This window comes from Pelmatolapia mariae, linkage group LG16_19, assembly GCF_036321145.2.
Source record: "Pelmatolapia mariae isolate MD_Pm_ZW linkage group LG16_19, Pm_UMD_F_2, whole genome shotgun sequence".
Classification (NCBI taxonomy): Eukaryota; Metazoa; Chordata; class Actinopteri; order Cichliformes; family Cichlidae; genus Pelmatolapia; species Pelmatolapia mariae.
The window spans coordinates 33,967,646-33,993,389 of NC_086241.1; the positions used below are offsets into that span (position 1 = coordinate 33,967,646).

Here is a 25,744-nt window from a genome sequence, read left to right on the forward strand (position 1 = left end):
TCTCATGGAGGAATAAACCACATACACGTTGTTCGACTTTTACATCCGAGGCACACGCCTTCCTTTGCGCCATCTTTTATTGACCACACACTTCCGTATTTATACCTTTCAGTTTAAGAGCACATACATATTTGATAGGGCAACAAGGGTCATCTGAACACGAGCGCGAGAGAGCGGTGATGACGTCAACGACAGCCCCGGCAAGCCCAGCTGTGAGCGCGCGCGCGAGTGTGTGACAGTTCGTCGCCAGCTTTCGTACAACAAGGAAGTGGAGGGTATGTCACTGAAGGGAAACCTGGAACGAACGTGAAGCGCTAGTTTCCCCCTCCGAGGTAAGCCCCTGAGCAGCTATGGCGTGTTTGTTTGCAGTTGGATGTCTGCTGCTGCCACAGTTGTAGCGGTTTAGCTAGCAGTCTTTAAAATGAATCGGAAGCTCGGCTATATTCACCTTGCTGTCTCCCACATGATGAAAGTGCTACTCCGAGACGTTGGAGGCTCTCGTTTTTGCCTTTGTTAATGGTTTACGGATAACAGGGCGGTTTTGATATAGCTACAAAGGTAAATAGGAAGAGAAAATGTCGCCAAATCTCACAGTCGGTGCATTAGCCTGTTCGTCATCCGTGTCCGAGTAAGCGTCGCCGGGGGCCGACGTGTTGTTTGATACAAAGCACCGGAAGCACGTCCTCCTTTCTGGCTATATTAAATTCTTTCAAGGAAGCAGAAACGGTGACCACGCTGTTAGGAGAGTTGTGCCTGTATAGTTGGATGTTAAAATATCAGAAGATTGTTAAACCAGTGAGCTATAGCATGTGACATTGATGTCACTTGAGATTTGTGAGTGTTTATGGTGATTGTGATTATGAAAGGCTAGTAACTAATCGAGATGTCGGCAGTGAAATACATTGATTGCTTTGTTGTAAGTGATGATGCACTCCTATTTAAATATCGGTTTTCTGGGTTTGCCGATCACTCAAAAAAAAAAAGTAGTCTGACGTGTCAGACTACTTTTTGCTTTCTGTTTTGGGAAATCGTCTCTCTGAAGTGTGGCTCTTCACTTCTTTACAGACCTTTGCATCTTCATCAGCTTCATCTCATACATTCTGCATGCAGAGGTGGATGATGACAGTTCTCTGAATTGTTTTTCTTACCCAGTTGAGGCACTGTATCCACTGTATCCTGAATCATCCCAGTATGATGCAAGTGAATATTCTAATAACCACTTCTCGTGTTCTCGTCTTCCATATCTGGTAAGGCTAAGAGTCTTAAGTGCCATCTCGTTTTGGACCTGGCATTCTCGAGGCACCTTTCCTTTAAGAATTTTACCTGTGTGCTGGGAACGCCTGGCAGAGCCCCTAGTCTGTAAAATCTTCAACTCCCAACTCTGGCAGAACCTCGACAGCATTCCGGGTGGAGGCTGGGCACATGAAGACCTTGTTGTAGACCATGTTCTGCAACTCCTTTGCTGAGGTGGCTGCAAGGTGGTTGACCATCATGGTGGTAACCAACCCTGAACTAGAGGTCAAACCTCTAGTTCAAGGATTTCTAACATCTCTTTGAAGGGAGCAGTCAAGTTGAAGAAGGAGTCCTATTGGCCTTTCTCAGCCTGTAGGATTTAGGAAGCAGCTGACAGATACTGGCAGGCCAAGTGGAATCCAGCCCAGGATTCCACTTGCACTTCCACACCTGAAGCAAAAAAACTCAGGCGTGGAAGGAGTTTGGGGAGGCCATGGAAAAAGAATTTCAGCCTGCCACAAAGCTATTCTAGCAAACTGTCAAGTGACTATGGAAGGTAAAGCACGGTGTATGATGGGGGCGAGGTGTTGCTGACCTCAGGATACTGGATGTCTGGCTTGTTACTATGAGTCATTTGATCCCTGTATAACCATTGCAGGAGCTTGGTCTGCATTGCCAGCAATAAGTCATACTCATTCTTGCACACATGTTTTACTCTACCAGGGCTGTCCTGGTGTCCTGTTACAGAGTCTGTTCATAGTTTTTAGAGAAGCTTTTATGTGAGTATGTGAAGTGGGTGATGATAATAATAATATAATAATGATCCATTAATATTGCCCAGCCCTAGTACAGAGTATTATTATATCGTTGAATGTTCAGCCACAGAAAAGGCTTGAAAATCGCCCTGTGACCTATCGCAAAAGTCTTTTTTATGATCAAACTAATAATGGTATAGGTCTACAATTTGCCAGTTTTCCTATTAAAAAGTGTATCATCACCCTTGAATTTTGTTCTGGAAAATCAGAGGTGGTCAAACTGGGAATTTTTGTGAAATTTGGTAAATTAATATGGAATGACCCACGTGTCCTCCTGAAGTCAAGTTGACCAACTCAGTGGACTGAATGGGCTCACACATCTTAGCCCAGGCAAAGTTGAGACTTCATACTCATTAGCAGCTCAGATTTTGTTTGTGAGGTAGTATGAAGCTGAGGACCACATCTGAATTAAGCTGTGCAGTAAAAACATGTCATATTGTAAACTAGGCTTTTTCTTGCCCTCTTAATATCTTTATTATTATTATTTATTATTAGCATTATCTCTTCTTCACTGTTCTATTCATCCTTTCAGACTGCTGACATCATCCAACCAGCTCCATGGCTTTGTGGATCAGCTGACTGTAGTTTCTTTTGAAGATGGATATGAACAGAGACAGCAGGGCCATGTCTGCATGTACTTCATGATTTCCTTCAGCGTGAAGAGATTTGAATGCTGAGCCCTCATTAGCTGCCTGTTAGTGGGATTGTCCATACCTGTGTTCAAACATGGCTCCTGTTCCTCCAGGGGTCCGCCTGCTGGTGTCCTTTGACAGGGACCAATGGTGAGTTTAAATTGGACTGGCTGTCTAAAGGTGCTATTGACATTAAATTCTGACCAGGTGTTGGTAACAACCCACCCAGTCCACAGATGTAAAGAAATCAAACCATAGATGGCCATAAATTATATGTAATAATGAGAAGTGGCACAGGGAAATGGTACAGAAACACATAAAGAAAGAAAGGTGCAAAAAGACCTGGAAAGATTTCACCAGCTGAAATCTATCAGTAATTACAAAACTAACCTCTCACTTACTGCAAATTAATATCAACTGGTTCAGTCCCAACTGGTGACTATAAAAAGCTCTCATTATCAAGATGTCACACAAGAAACATCTCATACTGGACAAAACCAATGGAGAGCTCCAGAAAGATCTAGAACCAGCAGGTATGATTGTTTCAAAGAAAACAATAAGTAATGTCACATTTGCCGTGGCCTGTATGCAAGCTCACATACGTGACTGCACTGCTGAAGAAAAAGCATGTTGTGAACTACTGAGAGAACATAGTGTGGTCAGATGAGACTAAAATTAAACTAATAGCAATGCATGAGACAGTATCCTCACACAGGAAGTGTGTTGAAGCTGTCATCACCAACAAAGGCTTTTGTATGAAGTATTAAATACATTTCACTAAGCGTGATTATTACATTATTACACATAATTTATGGACTTCTATGGTTGGATTTCTTTGCATGTGTGGATTGGATGGGTTGTCACCAACATTTAGTGATAATTTAATGTCAATAGCACCTTTAGAAATATATTTACTTAGAAATTTGGTGACACATTCAATATTTATTTTACTCGCTGCATACGTTGAAGCTGATCTTTCTGATCACCCTGTAAAGTTTACTGTACAAGGTCGAGCAGTGAGTTTCTGCCTCTTTGACGTAGTAGTTGGCTGTTGAGCCTGCAGCCGGCCAAGTGGCATTGTTGGAGCTGCGTCAGCAAAAATTCCCGGCAGGTAGTTTTACCTGTGCTTACACCTAGTTTCACATACCTGATGCTTTGTGTAGACTCGACTTTCAGGTTTCTGAAAATATGTTGGAATGTTTGTTATTTTTGGTTGTGGTTGATTTATTTATAATATTTTTGTTGAAAAGATTTTTAAAAATTCTTTCCATAATGCTGAATAAGCAGAACAGCAGTAAGTTTGATCTCTTTCTTTCCTTTTTCTTTTTTTTCTTCTTTTCTTTTTTTTAAGAGATCAGGGTTTTTTTAAAGTAGGCTTTAAGTTGTTTGGGCTCATCTTTGGCCCGCATCCAGAAATATCATCTTAGTAGTTACATTGGAATGAACAGGAACAAACCCATTTTTTGTTATCCTGACTTTGATTTAACAATTGATTTATTAACAAACGTGTTCAATAATTTTTCAGCAAAAGCAGGAGGACACAGACTTTATAGGAAACATATCTTATTTAATGTTTCTGAAACATCCGAAGTTTTCTTTCTACTGCATGACAAATGCAGTAATAAGTTACACGTTTAAGACATTTGACCCTGTGTTTGGGTTTGTAAAGGTTTCATTAGTTACACTGTCTTCACTAAGCCTTTGAAAAGTTATAGTGGGGTTTTGTTTTTTTACTTGTGTGTTTATATAACTTAGAATAATTGTGCACTCCTCTGTGGACAGCTAGTGCGTTGGTCCCGGCCACCTATTATAAATTACCAATTTAGGGTAACACTGGTGATACAGAAAGGGGCAATGATGTGACACTCCATGCATTACATGTAGGGGTCATTAATCATCAGAGCAGCTGGTAGGAAGCACAGCTTTTCTGCTCATCTACAAGGTTGAAACTGTTGCTGGAAGTGGTTGTTATTCACTTGAGCTACTTGTAATTCAGACTGCTGTGCACTGGATATATCTAGCTTTTATTATTTGAAGGAAAAAAAAGACAAATTGTTGCCCAGTATGTAAGTTCAAGAGTGCAGCAGGTTTAAACATAGAAGCCATCCCATTTAAATGTAGCACAAATTTTGGAGGAGTTGTTAGGTCTGTTGGTCCTAAACTTTGGGAGAAGCAACCTGTCACTGAGCAGACTCCTCTGGTTGTTTGCACTGAGAGAATTGCACATATTGCACTTTGTTCAGTGTTTTGTTGCTACAATGATAATAATGATTCTGATTGTGAAATGAAGCGCTGTGGATACTTTCCAGACGCACTGTAATTCACATCAGGAACTTTAATGTCTTATGTTACCCTTGAACATTTCTCTTCATACAGTTATCATCTTATATGTCTTAGTGAGACATTTGCAGCCTAACACACCTGGTGGTTTGTGAGCACTTTGTATCTGTCAGGTTTCAAGCTGTTTTGTCAGATGATGGATTTGGTCATCCTGCTGTACCCAGGATGCACTGCTGCAACATACTAACCACATGCTGTCCAACTGCTGGATAAGAGTGTATTTAACTTTTTCTCGGCCCATTTTGAGTTTCTGCTGCACAGCCTGGTAAAGCCAACCATAGTCTGTACTGCGGGTCAAATGAAATGTGGATTTTGGGCACAGCCACACCTTCTCTCACGTCTTATTTGGCTGAATTTGACTTTCTGTCTTGTGTCAGCCTCTGCTTAGAAGTGACCTTACACTCAAGTCAGACGTGTGTGAGCAAAGACGAGAGTAAATATGACTGAGGTAACGCAAACAGTAAAGTACACAATCCAGGTACAGGATATCAGGATTCTATTACAGGATGTAATAGAATTTGTTGGCTCCAGTCTCTTGTTACAGCTCCTCCTGCTTATTGTAACACATGATACATTTAATCAGTTGATGCCAGGTCTCTCTTAGAAATGAGATTTTTAATCTGCCTAAATATTTCACAGTACTTTTGCCTGTTTATTTACATATGTTGTAGCGTTGGTCAGCTAGGTGTGGCGCGTCAAATCAGTTTGCAACATTTCCTTGTAGGGCCACAAAATGTCTGCAGTGAACCTTTGTGCATTTTACAGTTTGAGATGTGGACTTTCTTTGTAAAATAACATCTAAAAATACAACAACTGCAACAATGTTTAAACTTGGGCTGGGCGGTCGACTCCATAGGCTAATGCTAGATGACTGATACTGTTGCTGCCACCAATGACAAACAGTCACCAGTCACCAGACTGGGCGACCAAATAGATTCATGTATAACCATTAGGGTAGCACTTTCACTCTCACTGCATACAGTGATGACTGATTTACCATTTCCATGATTACTTAACATAAGTTGACAAATATCATCCAATAGCTAATATAATAATAATAATAATAAGTTATAACAATTACGTGTTCTTTATTGTATTGTAATTGTGCTCACTTATTAAGTCTATTTTTTTAAATGCCTCTTTCACTCCAACCAGCTAGCTACTGTATACATGGTGTTTTTCAGCCTGTCCATCTCTAAGTGCACTGTACCCCTGTTCTTCAAACAGTCTATTATTAAACAAAGAAGAGAAATGGCCAAGTCACCTGCACCTCTCCACCCTCATCCCCAACAGTCTGAAGAAAGGTTTGATACTCTGCTCCTCCAGACCACATAGGCCAGATACTGAACTCCACATTGCCCCATCAAGGTGTGAGTTTGTTGGTAACAGCTAGAAAGCATTTAAGCACAAAATAAAGCACTGTGACACTGTTGCTCTCACAGTGGGGGGCTGTGCTACATGAACACAGCCCCACCATCCTTTTGTTAAGTATAATTTCCCTGGGGGAATTCAAAATTGTGAGTTTGGTGTCAGTTACATCTTTTTTGTAACCCACTGTATCTGGGGTAGTGCAGATGACTCATAATTATGGGCATCTCAAACCTGTGATCAAAACCTGTGATCTCCATGTTATGAGCTCCCTCATTTCTCAGAGCTGCCTTCCTGTGTGCTCTCCCTTCAGGTACAGAGCTCTCACCTTCATCCTAACCTTCTTGCTCTACACCAGTTTCCACCTGTCCAGGAAACCAATTAGTATTGTCAAGGTAAGATATGGTATTCCAGAAACAGTACATGGCATTAATGATTGTACTAATAGGTGCTGCACTGTTGTGCGATGTTTGTACACTGCTCCAAAAAATTAAAAGAACACTTTGAAAAAATAGCAAATCTCAGATGTTTGTAGCAATTATTTATATGTCAAGACCTACGTATACATATATACACACGGCCAAAATAAACTCATCATTCCAGTCTGTGCTCCATCACAGCTTGTTTACAGCCATCGCTGGTTACGACCAGCTGGTGTACATTGTCCTAATAAACACCCGCAGCCTTGGGCCCTGTCCAAATCTCCCCCAAAGAAAAGAACAGGAGAAAGCTAAAAGAGGTAGCAAAGGAGCTTGATTTGTAATCCCAGTAAGAAAGAACACTGAACTGGAATGGATGCAGTCTGGACCCGGGACAAATTTGTGAAAGAACTCAATGCAGAAAATCAACGGAGGTGGGACAAAGACTGAGTAGACGCTGAGTGGTGTGCTTTACAGCAGCAGTCCCCGACCTTTTTGGCGCCACAGACCGGTTTAATGTCAGACAATATATTCACGGACCGGCCTTTAAGGTGTCGCAGATAAATACAACAAAATAAAATGATACGACCGAGACAAAAACTGTGGTATTCTGTAAATATAATAATAAACGTGAATTCACTGTGTAATAACTTTATTAGCAGCGTCCTCCTGAAATGCACCAAAAACACTGAGAGTAACATCCTCCTCTCTGCCCCTTAATGCTCTCTGGTAGCTATGGTAACGCATAAATATTTCTTTCTCTACTGTGGCCATCATGGAGTCAGGGAGAAAAGTCTTCATGAGAAGAAAGATCTTTCAGATCTTTTAGTGAAGGGCAGGAAAGATCATGCCAGTGGAACAGGGAAGACTATATTCAATTAAACAATCAAACTGCCAGAGAAGTGAGCAGGATGGTTTCCACATCAGGAAAGTGACGCTAAACACACCTCAAAAGAGCAGCGTGTGGCTCCGTGTGTCCAAGAACCTCAGAAAACTGGAGACCTTTAACTGGCAGACTGAGTCTATAAGAACTGAAAAACTCTCAGCTGCTACTTTTTTATTTTGAATCTTGAAACTGTTAGATGCTTGATTTGAGATATTCAACAAGCAATAGTATTAACATTTTTTGTTTTTGAAATTCTCACCTCTTAATCAGTTACCCAATCACAGTAAAGACCCCTGTTTCTTCTTCCTGTGTTTTCTGTGTGGCTTTATGGTTTTGTGCTTACAGAGTGAGCTTCATAAGAACTGCTCAGCCGTCAGTGAAGCAGCCATGATTGCATCCAGCAGCAGCCAGCAGCCCTCCCTGCCATCTCTCCACACAGATGTCGACTGCGGCTGGAAACCTTTTGGTCTGTCTTATCTTGAGATGTTTTCATCTTTTTGGAATGTTTATAATGTTACAAGTTTACACTAAAGGCCACAGCATCATCATCAGCAGGTTTCTTAATACTCATGCATGCAAAACATAGATGAATGTGTCGAGCAATTAGTAAAAACCTCGCAGATAAAAAAACCTGATGTGCTGTCCTGAATTAAACACCTGTTCCTCATATTTACAGATAAAAGCAATTACAAACAGCTGCTGGGAGCCATGGACTACTCCTTTCTGTGTGCTTACGCAATTGGAATGTACTTGAGGTAAGATGGCAAGGTGTGGAGGAGGAAATGATTTTACACAGTAAATGTGAACTGGTGATGAAGAGAGAAGGCCCCAGCTGGCCAGTGGATTTGAACAAGGCACCTTCTTGCTATGAGGCAGCAATACTAACCATCTGCCACCCACCGTTATTAGTCGAATTATTAAAAATTCTCTGGTCTGTTTGTGTCAATAATTCCTACATATTCCTCCATCATTATATGTGCTGTGGTTTCACTGAAGTCCAGCATGTTTTCCATTTTTCCATCGATCTAACGATTCCCAGTCTGTCCTTCCGCAGCCCCTTGACATATACCGCTGGAGTGAGTGTGTGTGTTATGACCACTAATTTAGCAAGTTGCCAGAATAAAGTGATAATTGTTGATTCAGTATATTTATCCTCTTTATCCAACCCCAAAAACCACAAGAGAACTTTTTTTGTCTTAGTAACTCTCAAATATTTAAACTACTTTTTGCACTGAAATGTGTTGTGATGGTTAATATAATGTCATCACTGTGCATCCATCTAGCGGCATTATTGGGGAGCGCCTGCCCATTCGTCTGTACCTCACAGCGGGCATGCTGGCCAGCGGTGTGTTCACGTGCCTATTTGGGCTTGGCTACATCTACAACATCCACAACCTGAGCTTCTATATATTTGTCCAGGTGAGGCGCAGGATGATCATTTTATAGGATGATATGTGCATTTACACCGCTCAAAAAATTAAAGTAACATTTTAACACACATCAGAGCTCAATAGTAAAGAAAAAGAACATCATTCTAGATGTCTGTACTGATATAGACTGGGTATGAATAGGAATGAAAAGACGTCGTTTGATGAAAATGACAATTATAAACCTACAGAGGGATAAATTTAAAGAAACAATGAAAGTGAAAAAAGTGTAAAAAATAATGTGGCAGGCTAGTCCACATCAAGGCCTGCTCCTAATGAAGCAGTGGGTGATATCCTGGGGATCTCATCCCAGATGTGGACCTCACTGTCAGCAGCATTACTGAGCTGCTGGACGGTGAGGTACAACCTCACATGACACTGACTTGGCTCAGAGACATTACTACGACTACTACTTCTACAAGGACTCTCCAGTACACATAGGAGTGTAAGTGGATATGCACAATGACAGGTTTATGTAGCAATAAACTTGCCATTGTATATGTTTATACAGAGGAAGTGCACATGTGACCCTGTAAGGAATGCATAACAACAAACTGTTCTGTACAGTGATTCACCTTCTTGTCATTTTGCAGGTGGCCAATGGCTTGGTTCAGACCACTGGTTGGCCTAGTGTAGTGACCTGTATCGGCAACTGGTTTGGAAAGGGAAGGTAATGTCTAAGAATTCCTGGCTGTATAATGCACACTGGCTGTTAGCAGAACAAAAGAAATAAAAAGTTGGACTTTATGACCAAACAAGATCCATCCATCTATTTTCTTCCACTTAGCCAGGGGAACTCACATTAGCATGTCAGTGAAGAGATATAATCTCTCCAGCATGTCCTGGGTATACTCTGAGGCCTCTTCCCAGTATGACATGCCTGGAACCCCTAACTCAGAAGGCATCCCAGTCAGATGCCCAAACCACCTCAACTTTCCATGTGGAGGAGAGCAGCTCTACTCTGAGCCCCTCGAACTGCTGCGCTCTTCACCCTGTCTCTAAGGGAGAAGCCAGCCACCCTTCAGAGAAAGCTCATTTCAGCTCGTCTGCACTGTTGAAAAGAGCAGAAATATCCGTCCATAGGAGTTGAATAGCAATTGATCCTTGAATACATGTCCTTACTTTAGTCGTGTCTTAACTGCTTCAACTGTGGGGGCAGGTAATTTCCAGGTAAGGAAATTCCAAATATCCTGGGATTTCCTTACCTGGAATGTTCAGCATGCATCAAAACCAAAAAACTGCCCAAATACTTGTGGAGCAGACTGTATCTCTGTCAGCGTCAGCACTGTATGAACCGAAGGTCTCTGTTTCTGGGTCAGGCGTGGACTCATCATGGGGCTGTGGAACTCTCACACTTCAGTGGGAAACATCTTGGGGTCTCTGATTGCTGGCTACTGGGTCTCCTCCAACTGGGGCATGTCCTTCATCGTACCAGGGCTCATCATCATCATCATGGGCGTGGTTTGCTTTCTGTTTCTCATTGAGCGTAAGTACAGCTTCATCATGTTTTTCTGATGAGTGTTATAAGGAGTTTCTTGTTTTTCTAAGCGCACACATTCTTCATTGCTCAAAGAATGCTTGCTATCAAATGAAATGAATGCATTTAGGTTTAGTTAGCTGAGGCAGTCTGCTTCCTGTGATTGTCTTTTCAGTGCGTTGGCTCTTTGAAGAATGGACTTTATAGCTGTAAATGGATTATATTGTATTAATCTGATGGTACTGTTTTCGTTCTTCAGATCCTAATGACCTAAAAACCATCTATACACAAAATTCATCTCTAGGCAAGACTGTAAGTACACAATTTTATAATGAAGACTAGTTTGGTTCATTAAGCATGAATAATATTTCAGTGTAATATTAACTCTGTCATTTATAATTAAATGTGGAAATGAAGGAAAAAGTATTTTATTTTTATTTGCATTTGAATTATCAGTCAGCAGCCCTGTTTAGCTGTGAATGTCTCTCTTTGATTAGGTCCCAACCAAGAGTTGGAATGGAGTGAACGGACACACAGAGGTGTATCTACAGTACAAGGACAACAAAAATCAGGTGTGTCTCACAGTTTAACTTAAAACTGAGATTATTTACTGTACTTACTGTAAGGCCACGACTTATTCCATCACACATCACATGGTCATGATGGATAACCAATCCTACGCACACACCACTGAACTAATCACCAAGTATGTTGTGTGTGTGGACTGCATGTACTGTATTTCCAAACATCTATGGATCAGACTAGAAGATTACAAGCTTACAAACAAAACTTTATAAGCTTGTAATCTTTTTGCTTTACTCTAGAACAAAATCAGCCTTCTGTCCATGTTCAAATAAAACTTTAATACTTTGTCAGTGAAAAGTTTCTAAGTGGCACATTTCAGACTGTTGAACAATAAACTGTACAGGCCACATTTTGGAAGCAAGAAATGAATTTCATGTGTGCATCTAATAAGACCGATTGTCATGCAGCACCACAGAAACATGTTCTATTATGTCATTGTAATCCATTCAGGTCTGCTATTATTACAAGGATAGTATTCAAAACAGGAAGGTCAGTTCTTCAGAGATCTCTGCTGGTGGTCAGAGCTTTGGATGCTGGGTGAAATCACTGCTAGGCTGAATCCAAATGTCTGGACATGAGGAATGACTGCAGCGCTGAAGAATGCTTAGGGTGAACTCGTGTTTTAACCACTCTACTCAGGAGGTAGAAAGGGTCAGCATTAAAGGTGATGGGGGGTTGCAGTCAAGCACACTCTGACTGCAACAAGGAGCTCTGACCCTGACACTCTGACCCGGAGCTCTTTTTTTAGTATTAATGTAAGGAGATGTTTGAATTTAAATATAGTACTTATCCACATCTGTACAGTGTCATCAAAGCGAGTCCTACCCTGCAGAGCACAGTGTGTCTGCACAGACTTAGTTTTAGAAAGCAAGTTTGCAAATATGAGAAAAATCAGGACATTCGGATTCAGCCGCAGGGTTTCTATTTTTCTCCTTTTTTTCTCTTCTTGTTTGGAGCGTAGTTGGGCGAGGTTTACCAGCTTCTGTTCTTTCAAAACTTATCAGTGGGAGTTTTATCCTTAGGTCCTTTACATGAATGCTCTGCTGGCAAACCCTGCTCATCTACAGTATAACACCAAACTGCTGACATAATCATACAGTTATACTTCACATACATGGTGACACAACGTGTGTTGGTCTGTACCATCTGAGGGGAGAAATATTCATTGGTTATTTAATTAGAAAGGAGAATCTTTCAATAATTGGTCTTAAATTGCAGGTTGGCTAAGTTCACTCTTTTCCATTTATTTATTTATTTTTGTAATTTTATTTATGAAAAAAAAGTCCAGTCCAAGTACTGTCAGTGCTGACCCCTCGGGGTCCCCTTTGTTCTTCAGCTGTCCGGTGGTCTGGGTATGGGTACAGATCTTTGCTCTGCTCTCTCCCTCAGAGCTACGACACAGAGCTCCTGTTGCCTAGAGAGCGCGAGCGCATCCCCATGCAGCCGGTTGTGGTGGTGAAGAGTGAGTCGGAGCCGTCTGCCATCAGCTTCATGGGAGCGCTACGGATACCCGTAAGTTACACATGCAACCCTGTGTCCATCACCTGCGTCACTCTAATGCTTTCACTGCAACAAAGTCTGATGAAGTCTTCTATCAGGCAAAAGTCTTTTGATGTTGTTTTAAGAGTGATGCTCTAAGCAAGAGCAGGATGTGTAAGATTGTTGTGTAAGTGCTTTGTCTTGCTTTAAGATAGAAAATCAATTCAGAAGAATCATCTTGTTTAGTTGCTCTGGTTTTTAGATCTTTTCTCTCAAAGTGAGAAAGAAACAACACTGAAAGGCTTATATTTGGACAGCTTTTGGAGTGATTAGCTTGCAGTTATCTGAGTTGCAAGCTGAGGCAGATCTAACGTAACTTATGAATTAAGTCTGATTACTGTGTGCGTTTGTTTGTCTGCAGGGAGTGGTGGAGTTCTCTCTGTGTCTGCTGTTTGCTAAGCTGGTCAGCTATACTTTCCTCTTCTGGCTGCCGCTCTACATCACCAAAGCAGGTGAGGAGCACATAGAAACCCCTCAGGCACGACTTCATACATAGATTTTGACTGTGGATTAAATCAACCGATTACATAGACAGACGTCCAATATGTCTAAATTTATACGTTGGCTATCTGAAGCAGGAAACTGAATTATGGGTAAATTGGCAAAAGAGAATTCTGCAAAAATATTGGCCAACTGAGAGACTGGAGTAGTGTTTACAGCAGTATTTATCCTGTCAAAAAACATGACATCAGTCAATAGAAACATTTGAACTTTATTTATTGTCATTGTACAGTGAAATTAGCTAACAAGACCACAAAGATGCAAGAAAGTGACAAGTTTAAAAACGACAATATAAAAAAACACTATATACACAGTGTATAAGTTACAAGAACATTGTGAGGGCGTAGATAAGGCATCATTTAATAAGTAAGGGTGAAGGGGCTCTAGTCATTAAGGATGGTGAAACTGTTGGGTGGGATGATAATTGCACATCTGCCAGCATATTTCACAGGACACACACAGCTGCAGCAGAATGACTGTACGGGAGGAGTCTGCTCACACACACGCATGCAGTGGCGGTCCTAGCCTGTTTGGTGCCCCGGGCGAACGCGCCCTCTGGCGCCCCCCACACACACGCACGCGCACACACATATATGACCCTATATATGAAGAGAGAGAGAGTATGCATAGTATGCAAACGGCTACCAAACAGACATCATAATTCGTCATACAATGAGAACAGGACAAATCAACAATTGACACTGACTAATTAATATTATATTATTGTATATATTGTTTGGAGTTTAGTCTCTTACTGTTACTATTTTTACCATTTCTTCTTGGAGGAACTGTAACCCACATAATTTCCTTAGGGGTTAATAAAGTATTCTGATTCTTAATGTTTTAGGATACATGACCTGCCATTATCCAATGACACATCTGCTTACCTGTATCTTTTGCTCGTTTCTCCTTGTAGGAGCCATAATTAAATGTATTGAATTTTAATGATCACTGGGTTTTCATTTGTTTGGTTGCTATGGTGATGTGTAACGGGAGTCACGTGGGTGCTAGCGGTGACATTAAGAGGGCGTTGTCAGTCTGTCTTTCACTGGTTTGATTTTGACAGAGAGGAGGGCTGGGTAGCCGTAGTTTTTGTTGACGGCAGCACAACGAGTTTCCCCTTGTTACATTAGAGCTGTGATGTTTTAAGAGTTTGAATCGCGAGCCGATCACATTGCTCTGTAAACTTTTCAAGCACTTTAATAAACAAGCAAGCAATTCCACCTCTCGCATTATTGCGTAAAGTTGACAGCGCGTCAGGCAGATAGGCAGGCTCAGTCCTCGGCCTCTAGCGACTGTGGAAGTCGCTACACTCCTCTTCTTTTCTCTTTTTTTTAAACTTTAAAAACGGGTTGTGTGAGACTTTAAATCAACAAAATATAAAATATACATTTTAAATTGTTATTGATCCCTTTACCCCTGGTCCTAAAGTGTATATTTATTTTCTTACTCTTCTTATATTTATTGTTTGTTTACTTGCACTGCTGTAACCGGAGCCTCGTCGTCTCGTCTCTCTATATACTGGACTGTATGTAGCGGAGATGACAATAAAGTTTACTTTACTTCAGCAGAGAGCAGGCGCACCGAGGGCTCTCGCGCTCACTTTTCACGTATAGAATAGAATTTTGAAAAAACATTGGTGCAAATTATAAGTCTGTATCATAATGTCTGCTGTTTTCATGTTGTTGGTTTGTTTTTATTTTGTTTTATTTTGCGAGTTGGTTATTAGATGCTGCTCCAGCCACCCAGAGAATCCCCCGCCGCCCCGCCCTCTCCTCTCTGTGCCGCAAGCAGCAGGTGCACCTCGCAAACGGAGGGCGCCCTTACTCCCAGCAAATGGGCGACAGAAAACCGATCGGTGCCTATGCCATTCCCAATATGCGCTGGCATGATGTCGGGGCAGCATGAGTACGAGCATTTTTTTTTTTTTTTGCCGATGCCTGTGATGCCGGCGCCCCAGGCAACCGCCCGTGTCGCCCGTATCTAAAACCGCTACTGCACGCATGCACACACAAACACACACACACACACACACACACACACACACACACACACACACACACACACACACACACACATACAAACTCAGGTTACCATAAGTTCAAAGTTTGGCTACTATGCTGCAATTTAATACATACTAGATGTGTTGTTAAAAAACAAGAGGTAATTACTGATAATGTCCTGTAGGTGTGAGAGCAGGTCCTTACATAAACTGAACAGTTTTTATGAGCCTGGTTTGATCAACAAAGGCCAGTTCATACTGGAAAAAGAGAAATCTTTAGGACTGTGTGAAGATGGATTCATTTTGGTTTCTTTGGCGTTTGTTACTCAACGACCAATGAGCTTATGAATGGGCAAGGCATTCGTCCCTCCACAGCTGTTAAGACTCGTCCCAGAGTGTTGGTCAGTGAAACAAGATTAAGTTAAGTTAAGTTAAGATTAAGTTGTTCTGAATATGAATGCAAGCCTCCTCGACTTCTCATTGTTTGTGCAGTACAGCCAGCAGTGACAACAAAACGTTCTTTCAGTCCTTAAACACGTAAACTGTGGTGGACCTTGAGCTTCATGAGTTACTGTGACCTTCTGGTTTCATTTGTAATTAATCCACAGAAACATTGTCAACATGTAATATAACACCGTTAAAGAATTTTCTGTTGTCTGTTTGTAATGTAGTAACTGGGTTATGGAGATATAAAACCAGTATGTTAAACTGAAAGAGGCTGATAAAGAGTGTGGCAGAGTTGGACAGGCTTCTCTCAGTGAGCAGTCCACTCATGTGTCAGACTGTCAGCAGACTGCTGAAGAAGGAGAGCTGACATAATAGACTCTGTGTTTGTGTGTTTCAGCTCACCTGGATGCCAAAAGGGCTGGAGATCTGTCCACACTGTTTGATGTGGGAGGAATTGTGGGTATGTGCTGTTTGTGTGTGTCTGTTTTTAATGCTCGTCTGTCCCAGTGGACCTTCAGCCTCACTGTATAGCAACGCTTGGGGACAAAATTGATGTCTCAAAGGTAGAGACTGTGTTTGTTTTTAATATTATATTCAGATTTGTGATCTAGAAAATGAAGCCATGCAGTTTACTGAGCAAAAGAACAGAGGGGCATTTTCCCATAGACATGCACACTGCATACACAGAAAGAGTCTCTCCCTGCTGGCCTTCAGACAGAATGCAGGTTTAAAATCTGTTCAACTTCACTTTTCAGACCTGGAAGCTTCGTGCATGTTTTGCATGTCTGTGGTTTTAGGTCTGTGATACTTAACCCTGACAGAGACCAGCTGTCAGGGTTTATGAAGCAATGTGCAATATGATTACCATGACGTATTATGATGATTAACGACTGAATGTGTCTTTCTGTCGTATAGGGGGCGTCTTGGCAGGCGTGATCTCTGATAAATTGGGGAAGCGAGCCACCACCTGTGCAGTCATGTTACTGCTGGCTGCTCCTACAGTAAGTCTTCACTGTACTGCAACAGTCAGGAAACATCGTCCACTGTGTGCTGCAAGACTGTGAAAACACTCTTTGATTATGAAGCCTGCACAGGGGAGATTAGACCAGGTTTTTGGCTCCCCCTGCTGTGCAGCACTTGACACAGTCACTTTATTAGGTAGTAGCTGGTGCTGGTTGGCCCCGTTTTGCCTTCAGAACTACCGCGATTCTTCATTTCATAGATCAATAGGTGCTCAAAACATTTTTCAGTTGTTGGCTGATTGTCTAGAAAGTATATTTTCTGTTCCAGCCAACAACCACGCCATGTTCACAGACACTTATATCACCTCTTTTCCCTTTCTGATGCTCAGTTTAAACTTCAGCATCTTGACCTTGTCTACATCCCTGAATTGAGTTACTGCCGTGTGATTGGCTGTGTATTTGCGTTAACAACTTGTTGGACAAGTGTCCCCTATAAAGTGTCCAAGTGAGCATAATTGCTGAGGAGCAAAGATTACAACACATTTCATGCTATTTTTTTTATAGTAAAAGGCTTACATGTAAGAGTACGAGGTGATATTAGACATTAGAATGTGAGTGTTAACTGTCCTGTTTTATTCTTTTCCTGCAGCTTTACGGCTTCTCCATGATCAGTGGGTTTGGTTTGGGGCCAATGATTGGTAAGAACCAGCTATCAGTCCTCAGCCAGTCAGAGCTAGCACTGAATGATGGTTAATTAGTAGGACTGGAACAATTTTCTGTTCCTTAATTGCAATACATGTAAATGAAATGATAAAGGCATGTTAGCATATGCTGCGGTGCAAATTTCTGAAAATGTATTTCAGTAGTATTGCTCTGCAGTAAAAGGTTCAAAAGCGGCCTGCAGTCCAGACCTGTCATGTGTTGTTTGTTGAAACAGAAGCCAATCAGATTCCTCTCACACTGCGGGCTTACTCGTGGTTCCTAGGTTATTTAACAGTAGAATGGGAGGCAGAGCCTGCAGCTTTCTGGCCGCCTTCTGTGGAACCAGCTCCCACTGTGATTCACGAGACGGACAATAAATAAATTCATATCAGCACTAGAGTTATATCCCCCTTTGTCTCCAGGTGCTGAGGTCCAAACAAATTTAGTCACATGAGCTGGTTGCATTTATTACAGTAGGTTATCAGTCAGCGATTGAGTGTCCAATCAAATCTAAATAAACACAAGTGACTTGTTTACTGTGGCATGAATGATGACTCTTGTTCATTCTCTCTGAGCTGCTGATGGTCAAGGGAAGTTGGCATTATGGGATACAATGTAGTGCCTTCAGAGCAATATCAGCTCACATTTACTGTAATTACATGAACACACATTCTAATGAAGAGAAGTGCACATGCTAGATGTGACACTACCAGCAGGTTTGTGGAGGGCACACACACCTCAGCCTGCATGCATTTGTTTCCAGCAGTAAGATATCAGTGGCTGCAGAATTTCCATTCCTTACAACCAGGATAAAACTTCCTTAATCTGTGTGCTTCAGGGATGCTGTTAGTGTGCGGCGGTCTAGTGAATGGACCGTATGCGCTTATCACAACTGCAGTGTCTGCTGATTTGGTAAGGATGTTTAACACTACTGTAATTCCAGTGTGATTGTGTTTGTAAATCATCATTTATTTCATTTTAAAATCACCCTTCTCCCCTTGTCGTCTTTTCTCTGCCCCCCTTTTTTCTATTTGTCTGTAGGGCACCCACAAGAGCCTGAAAGGCAACGCCAGAGCATTGTCTACAGTCACAGCCATCATTGATGGCACAGGATCTGTAGGTCAGTACTGCTGCTCAGCTTATGTTTACGGCTTGTTTGGATGAGAATGAGGGGTCTTATTAGGGTCCTATTATGGATATCTATGATAGTAATAATTGTTAATAATTACATTTAACAAGTGCATGAATCCTCAGCCAGGAATTGGTATTAAATTTGTGCACAATCTTGTTTTGCAGCAGGTTGGTGTATGTGGCATAAACTGTTGTGCGTGTTCAGAGTAATGAGGGGATCTCATTGGCTCAGGCTAAACAATGAAGCTCTGGCTTTGTTGGATTTGATGATAATAAATGATACAAATATCAGTTTAGTTACCATTTAATGATGATTATGTTAGCATGCCTTGTGTTATTTTTACTCATTTATAATCCATCCCATGTAGAAATGTGAAGAGAGGATTCATGTACACGAATAATCTTGTTCATGTTTGTGATGTCAGGCGCAGCACTCGGCCCGCTGTTAGCTGGACTGCTGTCTGCAGGCGGCTGGGATCAGGTCTTCTACATGCTGATGACTGCTGACTTTCTTGCTCTGTTGGTAAGGCCTTTAACTTGCATCATATAAGAAGATTACAAAATGACAAAACGAAAGCAGAAAACTTGGCACCTATGTGCACATTAGCACAGAATACTGGTCACTTTGGACACACTGAGAGTTTTCCAGCTCTTTGTACAACAGTCACTGCTGCTGTAAAGGTTTTTTGTAACAACGAGCAGCTGTTTTCAGAAAATCCATCAGTCACTACCTGGTCAGCAGCAAAGAGCAGACAGATGCAGAGACCAGCTGGTGAACCAGTGAAAAGTCAGATATTTAGCTCAGGAGCTAGAGATGAGAAAAATAAGACAATGTTGTGTTTTTACCCTTGTTTCTGAAGCCTTAGGGCGGCCAATAAAATGAACTGAATGACGAGTGGTCTTGCTTGCTATAGAAAAACAGATGCTCATACTAATGTGTAACCTTGCAGCTTTTGCTACGGCTCGTGACAAAGGAGCTGGCCTCATCTAAATCCCATCCTATCTCCACTGTAGAGTAAGTCCTCCTGTTATCTTGATCATGATTATACTCAGCCTGACTGCTGCTTTTGGTGCTGTACTGTAATTCTTGTGTATCTGCATTGATTTGATGTTCAAATGTTGGGCTGCTGTTTTTTTTTTTTAAATAACAAAACCGTTATAATACACTGAGAAGTACTTCAGTGTTTATATTATCAAAAGAAATGCAGAACTTTCAAACATGAAGATAATAAAGTTTAATGCTACTCATATGGATTAAATACAACTGCATGATGAGTGTGAACACTGGCTTTGCCCCCCAAAATGAATAGGCTTAATCTACAATCACTATGATCTTTTTTTAGGTTACAATAATAATCGCTCACATGGAGAAAACAATGCTTGATTGTGTTGGTAGTCACATGACTCAAAGCCATCATGGAGCTTCATTCCACTCATTGTAGCTAATGTAGTATCAGTGGGCAAAGATGACAGATGGTAATGAATGTAAAATGTCTACAACAATCAGATGTAAAACTCTGTTTTAACAAAGAAAGAGAGCCGCAGATTAAGAATAACTAAGGATTAAATGCAAAGTGGGACATAAACAGAGGTCTGTAAAGAAGAAACAGTGCATCATGGGAAGCCCTACCAGACTAGGTCCATTCCAGTGTTGCTACAGGAGTGATCGGGGTCACCTGATCCAGCCCAAACTATATGCTTTATCAAAAAGGGAAGTTTTAAGCTTAATCTTAAAAGTAGTGAGGAGAGGGGTTTGAAAGCCGAAGGCTCTGCATCCAGTTCTACTTTTAAATTTCCTGGGAACCACAAGTAAGCCTGCAGTCTGAGAGTGAATGCTCTATTAGGGTGATACGGTACTATGAGGTCTTTAAGATAAGTCTGGGCCTGAATATTCAAGAGCTTATATGTCCAGGTTTCTTAGGCAATTACTGTATTACTGCATGTTTAAAATTTGCAGGAACTACAGCAGAGGACAGACTGATGTTTATAATGGCAAGAACAGACTGCCTTATACTGCCGAATTTCTTTAAAAAAAATCAGGGATGGGGGGAATATGAGGGCTTAATATGGGAAACCACATCCTCTAAGAGGGACAAAGTCACAGACTCAAACCGAGTAAAGACAGCAGCACAGAGGGGTCAGGAGAGCTGTGATAAGAGCCCTGGTGGTGGCAATCTTTTAATAAAAACGCTCAGGAAATTATTGCATATATCAGGAGAAGCTTAAACAGACATTCTGTGGAGCATTAAGGACAGAGTCAGTAGTGTTAAATGACACACGTGAGTTATGGCCTTTGGAGGAAATGATATTTGCAAAATATTTCTTTTTTGGCTTTTTGATAGCATCGCAGTAACAACACCGGCAGTCTTTTAAAATGTGAAACGACACCTGCAGTTTAATCTTTTCCTATCTGCGTTGTGCTCTGCAACATTCCCTCCTGACAGCATGAGTCATTAAACCAAGGCTCAGGTTTAGCTTTAGGCTGCTTGGTTTTTAAATGGAGCCACAGAGTCCACGATGGTGTGACAGCAAGAATAAAACCAGGAACTAAACTCCTTTCAGTCAGAATGGCCACAGAGCTGATTGAAAGCAGCAGAAAACAAAAAAGGGAGATAATAACCTGAAGGCCAAACAGGAGCACAACATGTAACTGCAGTACGTGTAAAACCAACAGGCCTGCCTGTGGCCAACATATTCATGCTCATGTGTAGAGCCGGTACAGAGTGTACCAGGTTTAAAAAGTCAGTGAGGCGCAGAAAGTCCTTTACCAATGACGTATTAAGACAACACACATGTATATAAAAATCTCCTGCAATAACAACATGATCAAAGATTGGCATGATCCCAGCTAAAAATCCACAGAAGTCCTTTATGAAGTTCTTATTGGGGGCATGTTTCAGTCACACACAAAACATCGAGATCATGGGAACTGAAAAAGTCCAGAAGAACAAAAGTTTTCCTTTCTAGTGATCTGGTGTTCACCAGGCAGGAGCTGGAGCTTTGGCTTCGGAAAGCTGAGAAACCCGGTGCAGCAATCTCAGGTTTCAGAGATATTCCCGGTGCAGGTTTAGCCAGAGCATAGCCGGCAGGGCCGGAGAGTTCATTACAGCTGATCATGGGTACCAGGCAGGTAACAACAGAATCCGGGAAATGGAGAGGCACAAAACAATCTTTGGAGCCATCCATGTGCTGGTCAGACAACAGCAGAATCATAGCTCAGGGAAAACCTCACCTTTACCTGATGAGTGCTCAATATATAAACACAAGCAAACTGTGTGAGTGGCAGACGAGCAGCCACACACACCGACATCATCTTAATATCACCAGTGGAGAATGAAAATGCCAGGCATGTCTTCAGTTAGACATGCCGAATATACAGTGTGGCCAAAAGTTTTGAGAATGACGCAGATGTTGGGTTTCACAAAGGTTGCTGGGTTGAGAGTGAGTTCAGTCTAATAACAGATAAAATGTGTTTCAGCTGTCATTTTCGTTATCTACATGCATGTTAGAGTCACCCACAATAATCATTTTAAAATTATTTGAAACTCTGAGTAAGAACCAGGTGGACGATGGATTACAGCAAATAAAACTGGTTTTCGAATTTTCTGGCTAAGATGCACAAGCTAAGTGTCAGGCTTTCCAAAGATTTAAAACTCTATGTGTGTTTGGTTGGTTTGGGCTGGCTGTAGTTCAGGAGGTAGCACAGTTCAGCTGCATATGTGTGATCAATTATTAATTAATGTACTAACAGGGATTTGGAAGAGAGACCTTGTATTTAGTAGTCCACATTTAAATTTTTTACTCTTTTTTTTTTTTTGTAAATGAGCAAGCTATATTGTTCTTTCTTTGTGTACGATTGCAGCTCAGATTTTCTGTCCCAACTCTGGCTGGTCATAATTTTGCCAGATTTCTATAAATGAAAGCTGCTCCATCCAAAGTGGGATGGATGCCATCTCTCTCAACAAGACCAGGTTTTCCCCAGAAATTTTCCCAATTATCTATGAAGCCCACATCATTTTCTGGAGACCACTCAGACTGCCAGCTGTTTAGAGAACATGCAACTAAATGTCACTACTGCTCCAGTTGGGGCAATCACCAGAGAAAACCTCTGATTGATGCAACTGGGTGTCATTACTGTGTTTATCCTTAGCCAACATTTCAGGTTTCCTTCACTGTCAGTTGCTCTTGGCCCCTGGAAAACGAACAACAATGGTTGCTAGTAACTCTTGATCTTGATATGTGCTGGTAACTAAATTCTGCATGCAACCACCTGCTGGCGTTTACATAAAAACTGCACATCTGAAATAACTCTTCCTTGTCTGTGAATGACAGCAATTTAAAATTATGTTGCTGATGTCTCTGTGCCAAATTCTTCTATGGTCTTGTAAGTTCATGGAAGACCAGCACCAGACATGTTACACATTAAAGATGATCATTTTTTGGCTCTTTCTTTTATTTATTTATTTTTGTGTGTTTGGTTGAGCTTGTATACTTGAGTTTCTTAAAAACCAGTCCAAACTTGGTTCATGACTGGAATATTCTTGCCCTTGTACGACTACAGTCAGTGATCGACTATGTGTTCTATCTCGGGGCTGAATGTGAACATAACATGTGCAGATTGATTTATTTCCTAAAAACAAACCAACTGTAATGTTCCCTCATGGGCAGGAAGTTCACTGGTGTTGACTGTAAAGCTTAATGACTCAACTTATCAACACAGCGTTAATCTTTGTCTCTTATTCACAGGTTGAAGGAACACTGAGCACTTTGCACTGCGTACACACACACACGCAGAGTGCAATGAAACCACCTAAGGTTGATATGGATTGTGACTGGACTGTCCTGACAGATGAAACTGATTGTTAATAAACCAGCGTGGATGCTTGTGTGCGCCTACAATCATGCTGCAGTGCTTTACTGACGAAGAGCTATGACTGAAGTTGCAGCCGCTGCGCTGAGCAAGCAGCTTAGTCTGACACTTAGTCTGAAAGTCTCATGTGCACTTATTGTACTTGCATAACTTCCCAATGTCCCTCTTAGCCCTTGAATTCAGTTTGAACTTGATGACTGGTATATCTTGCTGCTCACTTGTATGTTGGAACTTTTTCAACCTTACCTGTCCAGTTAATTTAAGGGGCTATTTGTAGGTTTGTGCCTTTTACAATGGTGACTAGCGTTGTCAGCTTTGATAGTTGTTTTTAAAAGCTATGAATCACAGAATTAAGAACAACTTCATCAAAACTGGGGTCCTTTCTGGGACTAAAATAACGTCAGACCTGCTACAAAAACAGCAAGCATGCAGTTTTTACAGTTTACTTCCTGTGTAGTTCTGTAGCAAATATACAGGAAACATACATGATAGAGTCTCAGGTAACACTGTACTCGCCCAGGACTTCATGATAAATAGCACTTTAACGATTGTGGTTCTGCCAATTAGAACCACTAAAACTGGAAACACCACAGGTTGCTAGGTCTTTGTGTCCTTACTGCCTTTTTTGTATGAATATTGTGGTGTATTGTTGGTGTTTGTATTGGCAAAATTTTCATACAGTTCATTTATTTGGTGCCATGTGAGCTGTCTGTCAAAGTTTGAGGCTTATGAGGAGGACTCTATGCCAATACTGATATTTTTATTTTTATTGTTGTACTGGGATAAATTCATATACCTCTACCCAAAACCTGGACAGAACCACTTCTTAATATCGTGCCTAGAGCTGTTAACTTTTTTGAAACATGAATTTAATCAGATAGCAGTCATCTAGAAACAGTGATGTAGAACTAATTCCATCATATCTGTTGAAGAGAAGAAGGAAAACAAAGACCAGCTGTTTTGCCACTGGCAAAGCTCCACAAGCTTTTTGTCCCAAAGTTAGACTTACTGGTTTCAGTGGCTGGCCCAGTTTCTGCTGTTTTCTCAGACCTTGGTGTCTTCCTGATGGATGGCACCAAGGGTGGCAGACCCAGACAAGTTCGTGTGGATGCTGACCAGTACAATTCTTTTCTTATCTTACCTTTGCTCGTTGAACCAAAGAGATGATGGGATTGGTTTCGTTTACATGTGTATTTATTTTGAAAATCATTTAACTTTTTTTGTTTCCTTTTCCATTGTCCTGTGGTAGTTTATGATTTTGTAATAAAATGAATGTAGCTGTCTCTCTCTCTCTCGCTCTCTACACACAGACGCACACACAGGTGTGTTTATGTCTTGAAGAAGCTGGATTTTCTTTCCTGTGGTGAATTGGGGGCTGGGGGGTTATTTATGTTAGAGGAATAAGACTGTTTCTGTTTTACAGTGGAAGGAATATTTAAAGAATATTTATTGAGAAGGACTAAACACTACATTTAATTCTTGTTCTCGTGATCTTATACGCATTAAAAATTCACAAAATGTATATCATGAATTCAAACATTGATTTATTTTTCTGCAGATTTGTTTTTTAATCATTAAGAGTGATATATTGTATGTATTTAAAAGATGTGAAATAGGTTTATGTAACTGTGTTTTAAAGGGGATCTTGCTGGTACTCTTAAGACAATATCCTTGGAACAAGACCACATGTAAATATTATGTGTCAGTGGTAAGATTAATACTTGAGACCTTGTGTGCCTTTCCTGGTTTTTGTAGGGCAATGGATTTTTTTTTAAGTTTCCATGGAAATGAACTTGGTTTGAAGTTGATTTATGTAGAGAAAACAAATAAACCATTTGCTTTTTTCACTGGTTGAACCTTGTGTTGCCTGATCCCTGTTTTTGTAGTATGCTACTGCAAGCCAGCTAAAATTACTTTAATTTGTACATGATGTGGACTCACCTGGAAGTGGCAGGTGTTGTGGAAATGGTAAGCTGACAAGGAGAATCCCACTCAGTGATACATACAGACTCTAAATTACACAGAAGCACATGAACAATAGAGAAAAGCCAAAGCTACATGATGATCCTTGAAATGAGCTAATAACACATTTATTCCATTAGATCCACCTTTCAGGCTTTGATTTCACTTCTGCCTAAAAGTTTAAAGTTGATGCTTACTACAAAGATGGGTACACACAAGCAAAATTCAGTCCATTGGTAATATATGAAGGAAACTTTGTAACGGGGCGGCCTTTTGCGGCTGGATTTACAGTGAGGAAGACTAAGATACAGTATGGTGGAAGCAAGAGGCGTTTATCTGCCCACATATCTCTAAGGCCATTTCAATCACTGGCATGTCAAGCCTCACAGCACAAACAATCCGGCCTGAATACTCTCAGCTGTTAAGGACTAAACCATTATTTTACT

The 25,744-nt window shown here is 41.1% G+C and overlaps 1 protein-coding gene across 2 annotated transcripts; it reads left to right on the forward strand.

The window, feature by feature from the left end:
- slc37a1 (solute carrier family 37 member 1) lies at positions 1-25,154 on the forward strand. Of its 2 annotated transcripts, XM_063497144.1 has the most exons (20): positions 1-332; positions 2,581-2,830; positions 6,702-6,783; positions 8,039-8,159; positions 8,370-8,448; positions 8,977-9,112; positions 9,714-9,790; positions 10,440-10,606; positions 10,857-10,909; positions 11,095-11,169; positions 12,572-12,694; positions 13,083-13,173; positions 16,069-16,131; positions 16,587-16,672; positions 17,283-17,331; positions 18,174-18,247; positions 18,377-18,455; positions 18,892-18,989; positions 19,417-19,481; positions 23,213-25,154. In XM_063497144.1, exons 2-20 carry the CDS (start codon positions 2,775-2,777, stop codon positions 23,226-23,228), a joined length of 1,590 nt encoding a protein of 529 aa, XP_063353214.1. In that variant the 5' UTR covers positions 1-332; positions 2,581-2,774; the 3' UTR covers positions 23,229-25,154. The 2 variants fall into 2 exon arrangements, with proteins under 2 accessions (XP_063353214.1, XP_063353215.1); XM_063497145.1 differs by lacking the exon at positions 2,581-2,830.
- Positions 25,155-25,744: the final 590 nt, after the last annotated feature.